Source organism: Agrilus planipennis, unplaced genomic scaffold (genome assembly GCF_000699045.2).
Source record: "Agrilus planipennis isolate EAB-ADULT unplaced genomic scaffold, Apla_2.0 scaffold26, whole genome shotgun sequence".
NCBI classification, from domain to species: Eukaryota; Metazoa; Arthropoda; class Insecta; order Coleoptera; family Buprestidae; genus Agrilus; species Agrilus planipennis.
Window position 1 is genome coordinate 992,709 of NW_020439469.1, and position 12,557 is coordinate 1,005,265.

Below are 12,557 nucleotides of genomic sequence, written 5' to 3' on the forward strand. Positions count from 1 at the left end.
TAATCTTCGCATTTCCCTAAAACTAGAACAACCCACATCGTTAATTATTTCCGAACAGTAATCTAATCTAAGTCCATCTCTATTCCTCTTAACTCTCGTTTCTGCTTATAACATGTCTCTGACTACCTCGTCATGGCTGAGAAGATGTTCTACCAACCTATCTCGCCAATTTCTTATTGATATTCGTAGAATTCTCTGTTCTCCTGTTCTTTCCAATACATCTTATCTATCAGTAATCCAATCTAGGTCTACCCTCCCTTAACTCTCGCTTCTGCCTCTAATATGTCTTTGACTAGACCTTCATGCCTGAGAAGGTGTACTACCAACTTATCTCGCCTATTTAGTTTTTGATCACAGGATAGTGGACCACATAGAAAAACTGGTTCCATATGATTGAGAACGTTCATTTAAAAAAGTACTTATACAATCAAATTATGAATCCAAAAGCAGGAAAAGCTAATAGTTTCTATATTTTTCTGATGTTCATATTTGTATTAATGTAGTTGTGAATGAAATTTTTGTTAGGTTTTTTTAATATTTATTTTCACCCAACGTTATTCGGTTGAAACACTTGATTACTTCCAAGATATGTTATTTCTTGAGACGTACTTAGAGTTAGACTTTACTGAAAATTCATTGAACATTTCTGTTCCTTTATCGGATACATCTATATCTTCTAAAACACGTTCATCTGTCCTTTGGATCTTTACATCTATAAGGCTTATTAAAATTCTCCGTTAAATATATTCAGTTTTCGTTATTGCATTAAAATCAAATACAAATTATATACTGTTAACCCTTAAATAAAAACGGGACAGTTTTGCGTCGCGAAGCTTTTCTCGTGGATACTAAGACGTAGCGCCGGAAAAAGAGACAGTACCGTTCGAAACAGTATGTATAGAACGGACTAACATGACGTGACGGACGGATTGACAGCGTTGCCATTACAATAGGGTGCCATTGTACTCTTCGAGTACGGAACCCTAAAAATATTCATTCTCCGTTTAAAGTATTAACTATTTTTGAATCATTCTCATTCATATTGAATGCTGTATTAAAACCCGCATCGTGAAGATTTATACATAGATTAATAGTAGATAGGTAGAGGTAAATATGTGATCCTCCAACTGAAAATTCTTTGATCATCTCAGTCGATTCGTATCCAAGACGAGGCTGCACCAGTGTCGAGGGTGCGGGTAGGGTACGGGCGCGGGTACACAGCAACACAGCGTCAAGGGGGTTGTTTCAGGCGTCGGCGTCATCTGGCGCGGCACTTAGCTTCCCTTCAGCGTCGGCTTCGGTCGCTCTTACGGCCGATCCCGTAGGGCACATTTTCCCGGTATCACGGCTCCAGCCGCCGGAATCTTTTCCGGGCCTGTCGAAAAAACATGTGGCGCATTTACACGTATTAATTCAAACGGCACGTTACGAATGCTAAACCCCGGAATAAATTGACTCCGGAGATGGCCGAAAATATTATTATTCTCCCGTTTCTCGTGGCGGTGGTGATGATGGTGCGGTCCTTCCGACACAGTGGCGGAGATTGCGGTCTTAAAACGACCTATTTCGATTAAAACTAAGTAATCATATTAAGCAGGCGCAGATCCGGAGGTAGGCAATGGTGCAATTTTTCGGCGTTTACATTCTGTACCCGCGGAAAGTTGGTTTTCATTTTTCACGCCTGGTCAAATAATACAAAGGGTGTTCAATAATTATTGTCGTGTAATCAAAACTAATTTTATTTTTTCAAGGTAAAGTCTTTGAATATTAGTACATTGTATCATACGCTTAAACCAATCATTAATCCAGTCCTTCCACTTTTGTTTAGGAATTAACTGTAATTTTTCTTCGAACGCGCATATAAACTGCTCCTTCATGTTAGTTTTGATGCAGAAAAATAAGCCAAAGTCATAGGAGCTGTGGGGAGGATGCCGCAGCAGCCAAATAGTCCATGGTAGCACCAGCTCTATGAGCAAGTGCTTTGTCTGGTTGCAAGAATCAGGAACTAAGTCTAGAAGTTGGTCTACCATTCGACAGTTCCTCAAGTAACTGAGCCAGACATGTTTTAGTGTACCATGAATTTGTAATACGAGGGTGGATTGATAAGTTTCCGGCCTAACCAAGAGATGACGCCACTAGGCCTACCTTGAGGTGACATTCTATAGTACCATCCTTGGATAGCTTGTAGCTATAGTTTCAGCCCGATCTCCTTGCTAGTGTAGGTTTGACAGCACGCTGAACAAGACGCCTCTGTGGTTTTCGTAAAAATGGAAAAGCAGGAAAATCGTGCTGTCATCAAATACTTTTATTTGAAGGGGTTAACGCCGAAGGAAATTAAAAAAGAGATGGACTCAACACTGGGGACATCCTCCCCGTCATATTCAACCGTTAAGCAGTGGGTTTCCGAGTTTAAAAAGGGTCGTGTGAGCACCTCTGATGGGCCTCGCTCAGGACGCCCCGTTGAGGTCACAACTCCAGATATGATCGAAAAAATTCATCAAATAGTGCTGGGAGACCGCAGATTGAAAGTGCGTGAGATAGCTGAGACCTGTAAGATGTCATATGAACGTGTGCAACATATTTTGCACCAACATTTGCATATGGAAAAGCTCTGTGCAAGATGGGTGCCGCGTTTGCTAACAGTCGACCAAAAATTGATTCGAAAAAACATTTCTACCGCAAATTTGTCATTGTATAAGCGTAATCCAAGCGAATTTTTGCGTCGATTCGTAACCGTTGACGAAACGTGGGTCCACCACTACACTCCTGAAACCAAAGAACAGTCTAAACAGTGGATTGGACCAGGGGAACCAACTCCAAAGAAGGCAAAAACAATTTTTTCGGCGAACAAGGTTATGGCTACTGTTTTTTGGGATGCAAGAGGTATTATATACATTGATTACCTTGCAAAGGGTAATACTATCACTGGTCAATACTACGCAGACTTATTGCAACGTTTGAGCCACGAGGTGAAAATTAAACGACCTCATCTGGCGAAGAAAAAAATCTTGTTTCATCACGATAACGCACCAGCGCACACGTCAATCGTTGCGACGGCTAAAATCAACGATCTAAAGTTTGAATTGATGCCGCACCCTCCTTACTCTCCAGACCTAGCCCCGAGTGACTATTTTCTGTTCCCTAATCTCAAAAAATGGCTTGGCGGTAAGAGATTTGCGGACAATGAAGAAGTAATCGAAGCTGTAAATGGTTATTTTGAGGAGCTTGACGAATCAGTCTATAGAGATGGCATTAATAGACTGGAACACCGCTATGAGAAATGTATCAGCCTTGGAGGAGATTATGTTGAGAAATAAAAAAAAAAAATTTTTAAAAACCTTGTTTTTCTTGGTCAGGCCGGAAACTTATCAATCCACCCTCGTAGTCCATGGTAGCACCAGCTCTATGAGCAAGTGCTTTGTCTGGATGCAGGAATCAGGAACTGAGTCTGGAGGTTGTTCTACCATTCGACAGTTCCTCAAGTAACTGAGCCAGACATGTTTTAGTGTACCATGAATTTGTAATAGTCTTTTGTCCTGTGAGGATAACCGATTTTACAGTACACTCTGCTTATTTAAGAAAACCACCATCATTCCTTTGCCCACAGATTTAGACTTTCGAGGTTGAGTTGGTTCCTCCTCATGCATTGCTTGGTTATGCACTATAAGTTTAAATAATATATAATCATGAAGTTAGTTATGTACAGAATTTGAAGAACTTGTGGTCACCAGAGTAATGAACTTTAATATCTTTTAAGACCTTAATGTGATGTGTTTAATTATTCGTACTAATATTTTATGTCAAAAATATTAATTTATAGTAAACTTTACTACTTTCGTGATTTATTTTTAAAAAAATCTATTATTTTGCATATCCTATACTTACATAAATATATTTCTACGGTTATTTCTTGCTTTTGAATTTATTTAAGAATAGAGGTATCTGTTCATAAAAGTTTTATTTGATTATATTACGGTTGGTTCAGGGATTTGATCAAGTATTATCTGCTGTTTCCTATGACGCAGTGGTTCTCAAGCTATTTTGTGTCGTAGATTACGTGCCAATTTCTTCAGTTTGTGCTATTCATTTGTTACTTAGAGTAGAAAAGATAAACAAAAAAAACATAATTTTCCTTAGATTAAAGCATATGGAGTAATAAAGTTTTTCAAATCTAATCACAAATCTCCATCACGTTTCATAATCATATAGAAACCTTAAAGATATAGTAGGCTGATCTTTAAAGTTTGTTGATATCTTTACAATCTTTTATATCAACTGCACAACAGGATAACTATTGAACATTAGATAAATGACTGAAGGTCGTCATGGCTGGTTTAAAGTATAAATGAAATTATGTATTTAAGACAGATATTGAAATTAAAATTTTAACAAATAATATAAAAAAAATTGGAAATAACGAATTCAGCTTTACAGTTAACAGGTTTTTCATAGTACTTATTAAAAATCATCTTTTACAAATATTTTCTTATAGACCAAATAAAATATTTTCGTTACCGTAAAAGATAAACTATTATTTATTATTGTTTAAGAAATGGTACACTTAATTATGTCTTGAATCAGTCAAATCAGGTAACTGTCCTAATGGGCAAGGTTTATTCCATTTTCGTGTGTTAATAGAAAAAGTACCCGTTTTAAATGTCGTATATCCATAATGCTGTTGTTTTGCCGCAAAAATTATTTTGAAACGTAAATTTCAATATTTGTCTGAAATACACAATTTTCTGTGGTTTCTCTGGATCACTTCGGCAAATGGTGGGACAGTAATATTCAACAGATAATCTTTCATTCTCTTCTGTCTTCATTTCTTCCGTCTCATCTTTCTCACCCGAACCACCATCCACCCATGCCCAACCTGAAAGGAGGCTGAAGAAGTTCTTTCGTCATACCTTTCGGCATAGACCGGAGGGACTGCCCGCCCACCAGCATTACTGGCTGGTGGGAATGAAACAACCAAAAGTTTTTTTTTATGGTCTACATACGGATTCTTGCCCCACTTTTTTGAGGTTTTAGAGTTACTAAGTTTCCCTCTCTCCACAAATGTATCAGGACCGTAACTGTAGGCTGGACCCTCCTCCACAATTTGTGTTACGTAATTTATTGTCATCCCAAAGCCAAAATTTCGGCCAAAACAAGATCAATTCTCGTGAACTCCAATTTACACCTCTTGCACCCGAATTTTTGCTTTCGTTGAACATTAGAATCTGTTCTCTGAGATTTTTCTTCGTATTTGTATTAATTCTCCTACAACATGCAACTTCTTTAGTTTGTTATATAAATATTTTTTTGTTTTGCATAAAAACTAGATACATACCCATAAATAATGCTACCGCGATTCTATCCTTATCATATAGTCATCAAAATTTTTATTTTTAGTAATGCAGAACAAGAACTTCTTTCCTTTTGGTGGCTGTCAATTTGTATACATGTTGATACTTTTTTTATTGTTTCAGATCCCGTAGTGCACGTTACACCCCCAGCGCTAGTGGGTTTGGGTTCGTATTTGAACAATCATGGGACAAGCATTGCTAAACCGGTGGCGAGCAGGCCACATTTCAACCCTCACTTACTGTTGACTCACTGCAGACCTCAACCGTACTTAACAGGTAACTGAACAAGGGAGCAAATATTTGTACAAAGATTTAAAATCTTCAAATGAATTTATTCTGTTTCTTATATTTGAGTGAATTTACTTGTTAATTATTGAGGCACTTAATTTTTGAAACTCTGTATGTTATGAAAGGAATGAAACAGTACTTATTATCTCTAAAACGGTTTCAAGAGCTCCCCTCGCCTCATAAACTATGAGTAATCTACGCAACACACGCTTTTAATGTAAGATATTTTCGCGCCCCTGTTTTCTTTTCCCATTTCACTTCTACTGAATAGCAGAAAATACCACAAATGGCGCGGTAAACGCCATCTGTAGTACGATGCTACATTTTAGGATTACGTATGCTCCAAATTATGGTAACGTGCCTATCACGTTGAGGTAAGCTACGCCGGGATTCGTTTCAGCAAGTAGATATCCATATATTTAAATGGACCTTGCTGGAGCATACGTAATCCTAAAATGTAGCATCGTACTACAGATGGCGCTTACCGCGCCATTTGTGGTATTCTTTAAAACGCGCTGTTGAGACAGCAGGTAAAAGTTGGTCTGTGTTCTGTCGGAGCTGTCTGTGACGCGCTGATGAGATCCAAAAAGATCGAAATCGCGATCCGCGTCTGGCAGTTTCGACAGAATACAGACCACTTCGAATTATATTATACTGAATAGCAGTTTTCTGCAATGCTTCCATGTTATAGGTAAGTTGTAGTGTAAGAAGTTTTCAGTTTATATCCCTGATATCTCAAAAGTCTTTACTCTTTACAAGTTTGATTAATGCATGATTTTATGTTGGTTCAGTATCAACTCCAGTTTCTGGGACCCAGTCAGCTGTGTTTCCACTTCCGGGGACGTTCCCTTGGGCGCATAGTGGAAGAGGAAAACCCCGAAGAGGAATGATGCGAAGAGCCGTTTTTAGCGATCTGCAAAGAAAAGGTTTAGAGAAGAAATTTCAAATCCAGAAATATATAAGCAAACCAGACAGGAAGAAATTGGCTGAGAATCTGGGACTCAAAGATAGTCAGGTAAATTTTTATTTTGTATCATTGTTGGTATTTAATTATTTTGTAGTGTTATCTAATAAGGAGAAACTTTAATATTCCTCGATTTGAAACGAAAAATGAAAGAATAAAAGAGAACTTTTTAAATAATTGTGTGGAAGAAATAGCTTATAGTAAATAAATTACGAATTCTTGAATTAATTTATCTCGTATACGAGTTATGTATATGTTTCCGGAAATGTGTGAAATACGTCATTGTATACAATTCCTAGGAAATGTATATAATTCCTAAAATCGTCCGGAAATTATTTTAGACTCATTTCCTAGGAAATCTATACATTTCCTAAATAGCAATTGAAAATGTNTCGAAAGCATATTCATTTTGTTCGATTCTTTTTTATATTTCATTACATATTACGTTTAATAGAAAGATGCCAATGAGCATTATATTTATTTATTTTATAAGATAACATAAATAATTAACCATAAAGATGGACTTTCTCGCCAATGCTAATTTACTACTAATTGTGGATTCACATTTTACTGAACAAGATATCTGTTATACGAGATTATCGTTACCTACTTTTCAAACTGATCCCTTGACTGACAACAACATGTTAAGGCGCACGCACAGTGCCGCCGAGCCGAGTGAGGAGAGGGAAAGAAGCTCTAATTACAATTAATTAGAAAAGGTGAAACACAAATATTAGATCTTTGGGCACCCTAACAAGCTTTTTTTTAAATTTTGGTTCTTGGCGTGTTCAATATTGTAATAATAAAATCTGGTTAAGGAACAAATATTTATTTGACACTGTTAGAGCTGAAGAAGAGTAAAGTAGATGATGGTTGATTTAGAACTGAAGAATATAGAATTTGAATAATTTAGGAAAGTTATGAAGGTGGAGCTAAGGGTTGTAGATAAAAGAAGGGAACCAATAGTAAGAAAATATGATTTGAAAACTGCTGAAGATAGAAAATATAGAATTAAGTTGTTGAACCCAAATCACCGAAGAAACCCCTCATAAAATAGCAATTAGGACGGATAGCAAAGTACAGACGTCATGCGGTTAGTACGCGAAGTTGAAATGTTAATAGGGATTATAGGAAAGTACAGTAAAAAAAGTTATTGGAACAGATGGGTAGAATACAAAAGCTTTAGAAGATAATGTTGAGAAATATTTACACAGAAAAGGAATATTATACAAAAGATTTACATATTTACAAAACTACATTATATATACAGGGTGCTCTAATTTATGTTGGTCGCTACAAAATATTCGCCGAAATAAGCATCAAGCTCTGTGTTGAGGTTCTTTCCATCATTGTTGTTTCTCTCGAATAATTCAAAAGGTCTCGTGATCCATTTTTGTGTATGTCTCTTTATTAATGACTTGTCATAGAAAACGAATTGAATAATGACTAATATCAATAAATTAATGATTAGTCAGTTCTAATCAGCAGTAACAAGTTCCAAGAACGTCTTGTTCTTATGTCGTTAGAAGCCATTTGCTTTAAAGTAATTGTCACTTGAAGATCATCATTATTGAGAGATAGCTGATGTCGAGAGAGCGTTTGGTTTTTACATCATAGGAAACGATCGAAACACTTTCAATATTGTCTACACTTCCAGTCATCTACTAATTGTAAGTACCAAAAGATTGAAAGTATGGAATACGCAGTGACTATCCTCTCCACCGTTGTTAGGTGGTTACAGTAAGTTGGGTGTGAACTCAGAAAAAAACTTTAACTTCCATCAACCACGATATAGGCTATAGTTAGTGGTCGTCCTTCCAGCCTTCTTTTTGGGATTGTGGAAATGCGTAGTTTATGGTTAAGAACAGTAGGTTAAGCGGAGGAAATTAAGACAAAAGAGGAAATAAAAGATTATCTGTGAAATGCTCTGTGTTATTTTATGATTTACAAATTTTGGTGACCATAGACAGCCCCCTACCCAAAGGGAGGGATGCCCCACCAATATTTTCTTTAGTTGGTATTTTCAACTTGTGTTATTAATTAGGATATATGTTAGAAATAGACTTCTTTCATAATTTCTATAAGTAAAACTGCTTGAGAAACTTACAAAAGTGCATAACGACTATAAAAGTAATATCGATTCTTAGTTTGGTGTTCCTCGCAAATCGGATTGTAGAAGCATTTTATCGCATACAGTGGTACAGCAATAGCGACAACAAGAGGAAAGGAAGACTTGAACATTGTAGACGCAATGTACATCATATTAATAGAACCAGAAAGGAAAAAGTATAAACACTGTGTCTCAAGGTTCGCAATGAGGTTGTAAATCTCATGTAGATACACCGTTCACAGCTATGCCTCAAATTGATATGACATAGCAAGTTCTTTAGAATAAAATAACGGATCATTGCTGTGTAATAATTTAATTAATTTCTGATCAAAGAAAACAGAGAGAAGAAAAAATACGTGTGCGCGTGATTGCACTCGCTAACCGAATGTATGAATAATCTGAACAACATTTAAAAATAACATCGACCCGCGTAGCCAGGAAACCTTCCCCATTATTATCAAAAAAATTAACTGCAACTAAATTATTTATGTATGGTTAACTTATTTGAATATTGAAATTTACTAATTATTAATAGAAATTAATGATTAATAAGATAATTGAAACAAACCACAAAGAATCCCTTATTTTAATAAGATAAGAGGAAGATATAATTCTAAACCTAATAGAAAGTGTTAAAATCTTTGCTAGAATAGCTAATAACTACAGCGAGCTTTTCGATGGCTTGATTCGAACGAAAAAGAATTTGTTTACTCAAAATAGTTAATGATTCGATCAGGTCCATCATTAAAGAGGAGAAACTTGACTATTGACTAAAACAATATAGTGAATTTGTGGACAAACCTAAAACAGGCGAATTCGAGTAACATAGTAGATAATATTAACTTATTGTATTAAGAATGTTTTTCGGGTTCGATTCCAGGCGAGGATGTGACAGAAGCAACAAAAGATAAATTAAGTTGATTTAATATTAAAGTTTGATAATTATTTTTTATTTATAAATGCATATTTTTACGCGCGTGCGTCTGTAAAACATTAGTTGAAAAATTAAGATTACTTCGGTAGGGCCTTGATCATGGATGTGCTTCATCAAAATAACTCCTTACCGATTCAAGCTAAGCAGGAAGAAACAGTTTACAAAAATTGATGACATCGCTATCTCTCTATTCCTAACAATTTTGTTTAGTACGATCGGTGATTGCAGTTGTTTAAAGTTCATAAATTTTGTTTTGGAAATTGTTTTTTGTTGAGGTTCGATTAGATTAATTTATCCTTTCTCAACGGATGTACTGCTGTACCACATATATAAATATCTGCTCGAAGGACCACCGTATAAATAAGACACGGAACTGTAAAATATATATGTACATTTATTTACACTTTTACATAAGTAACAACTGATTATTCCTAACAATTTTGTTTAGTACGATCGGTGATTGCAGTTGTTTAAAGTTCATAAATTTTGTTTTGGAAATTGTTTTTTGTTGAGGTTCGATTAGATTAATTTATCCTTTCTCAACGGATGTACTGCTGTACCACATATATAAATATCTGCTCGAAGGACCACCGTATAAATAAGACACGGAACTGTAAAATATATATGTACATTTATTTACACTTTTACATAAGTAACAACTGATTATGAGAATTGTTCTCAGCTGAGTCTACTTTAGACTCTGGAAACTCAAAGTGGAGTTTTTAGTTGAAATGTTTTAGAACGAATCGAATCTTCGACTTCGACTTCGACTACGACTACTTATTTTTTTGACAAATTTTAGTATTTATGTTACCCTTCTGATGGAAGGGGCAACAACCAGAATTGTGTGTACTAACACACACACACAAACAAATTATGCCTGGTCCTAAGAAATTCAATAGAACTACAAACTAGGTATTTATAATATTGAATAGTGATTGAAAATTCCAAATGACTAATAGGTAGGTATACAGGAATGAGAGGTACAAAAGAGGTAATAAAACTATTTACAATGGGGGTAAGAAATATATACAGATTATGGGGTTTTTCTTAGGACCAACTTACGACTAATAGCCTATAATAATGTAATGCCTACTGCTTGATCAAATAAATGTTATGATTATAAGTTTAAAATATTTACAAATATCGGCAATAGTCTTTTGCGCCGAAACATGCCGGCCGCGTTGAAAGCGTTGCTTTCAAAACCTTTTATCCATTAACACTAAGATTGTCACTAANCCACCATGCCCAACCCCTCGTGCTTTTTCATTGTAACGACTGTTTGTCATAAGGCACGTAAAAGTAAAATGAAATAAAGTCGAATTTCTCCCGATGTTAGCTGAATCAGATCGGTTGATAGCTGTCGAAGTACATTTTATGATCTCGTTGACAATTTGAATAAATTTGATATGATAACGATTGACTCTCATGAACAAACAAAATGCATATTATCGAACGTCGAGAATTGAAAGCAGAATAAGGAATACTGTAATGGGATGTCTGATATATTACTAAAAAATTAACCAAAAAGGAAAAGGATCAGTGGTAACTAGGTTAAGTCTTGTTTCTAAATTATTTGTTTCCTTATCACAATCTCTATTTTTTACTTTAAAAACTAAAAAGTAGGGGAAGTACGCACAAAATGACAGGGTGTTTTGATTTTGAATCACATATCTTCATTTATTGTAATTATAATCAGTCTCATACATTGACAAACATCTTAGGTTCATTGACTACTAATAATATAGTCTTTTAATTGAATAGGAACTATATCAAATTAAATATTAAGAAATAAATGGACGAATAAAAAAAGAACCATTTTGTCTATATAGTATGGACAAAATGACACACTAAGTATGGGTATAATGACATACCAAAATTTTAAAAACAAAGTTCGCAAATAAATCTTTTAGACTTCTTTGAGACATTAGCACAAGAACCGTGAGCCTAACGAAAACAACTCATGCATCTTGACCAGCTTTCTCCCGGCTTAGACCGCGAAATAAAGATCATTGCAATAAATGCAGGGGTAGACTTCTTCATCCTCATTTTCGGCAGCAAATTCTTCATTATTGGAGCTAGAATCGGTAGTTTGAGCAGACGATGCCTCTTTGGTGTCTGCCTTTTATCTGCAGCTTTAATCTCAGTGCTTTTGGAACTAGGATTTTGCTATTAGGTTTGCCATCGTCAAAAGGCACTTTTTTTAATCTCTCTTCTTTTTGGTGAATTTTTTGGTCTATTTTTTGTAATAACTTCTTCCATATCTGGAGTAGAAGTTAAAGACCTATGTCCTTTGACAGGTTTGAGTTTAGCTTTAACTTCAAAGGGACTGACCCAATCGCGTTGGGTTTCTCGCAGGATTGTAAAAATGACCCCAGTCACGTGTTGTTATGTACGTGACCTCGCTATAGCCCGCCAAATTCGAAATAAACCCGCTATGTCGTTTTGTCCATATATGCCATTTTGTCCGTATTTCCCCCTAAATTAAAAATAAATGAATATGTAGGTATTTAGTAAAATAAAAGATCGCTTGAAGTGAGGGACTTTAAGCAGCAGATGTGATATAAGGGACAAGCAAGTAGGTCTCTAGTGTAATGCAGAAGATGAGAAAAGGATTCTAATGTGAAATTCGTCATTTTGATTGAAGATAGGAGTTGAAGACTTCGTTACCCTTTTGTAATGTCTTCAACGAAACTCAAACATAAATTTCCAGGATTAGTAATCATTTATGATGACCTAGTTATCGGTACATGTTGGAAAGAGGGGACTCTTTGATCAAACCATAGATTTTGTAGGACAAATATTTTTTCGAATAATTAAGATAATTATCTTGAGATTAAACAAAAAAAAAAACCCAGTTAGTAATAAATTTTTGAGAATCATCAAACCGAGATATTTTATCCTTGCTACCTC

The 12,557-nt window shown here is 35.5% G+C and overlaps 1 protein-coding gene across 1 annotated transcript in view; it reads left to right on the forward strand.

Moving 5' to 3' along the window:
- The window catches only part of LOC108739930 (homeobox protein DBX1-A), a 46,069-nt gene that overhangs the window by 14,381 nt on the left and 19,131 nt on the right, over positions 1-12,557 (forward strand). Inside the window, exons 3-4 of the mRNA XM_025979087.1 lie at positions 5,472-5,624; positions 6,428-6,651. Of these exons, the coding sequence (XP_025834872.1) occupies positions 5,472-5,624; positions 6,428-6,651 (377 nt within the window). The remainder of the gene's footprint in view (positions 1-5,471; positions 5,625-6,427; positions 6,652-12,557) is intronic.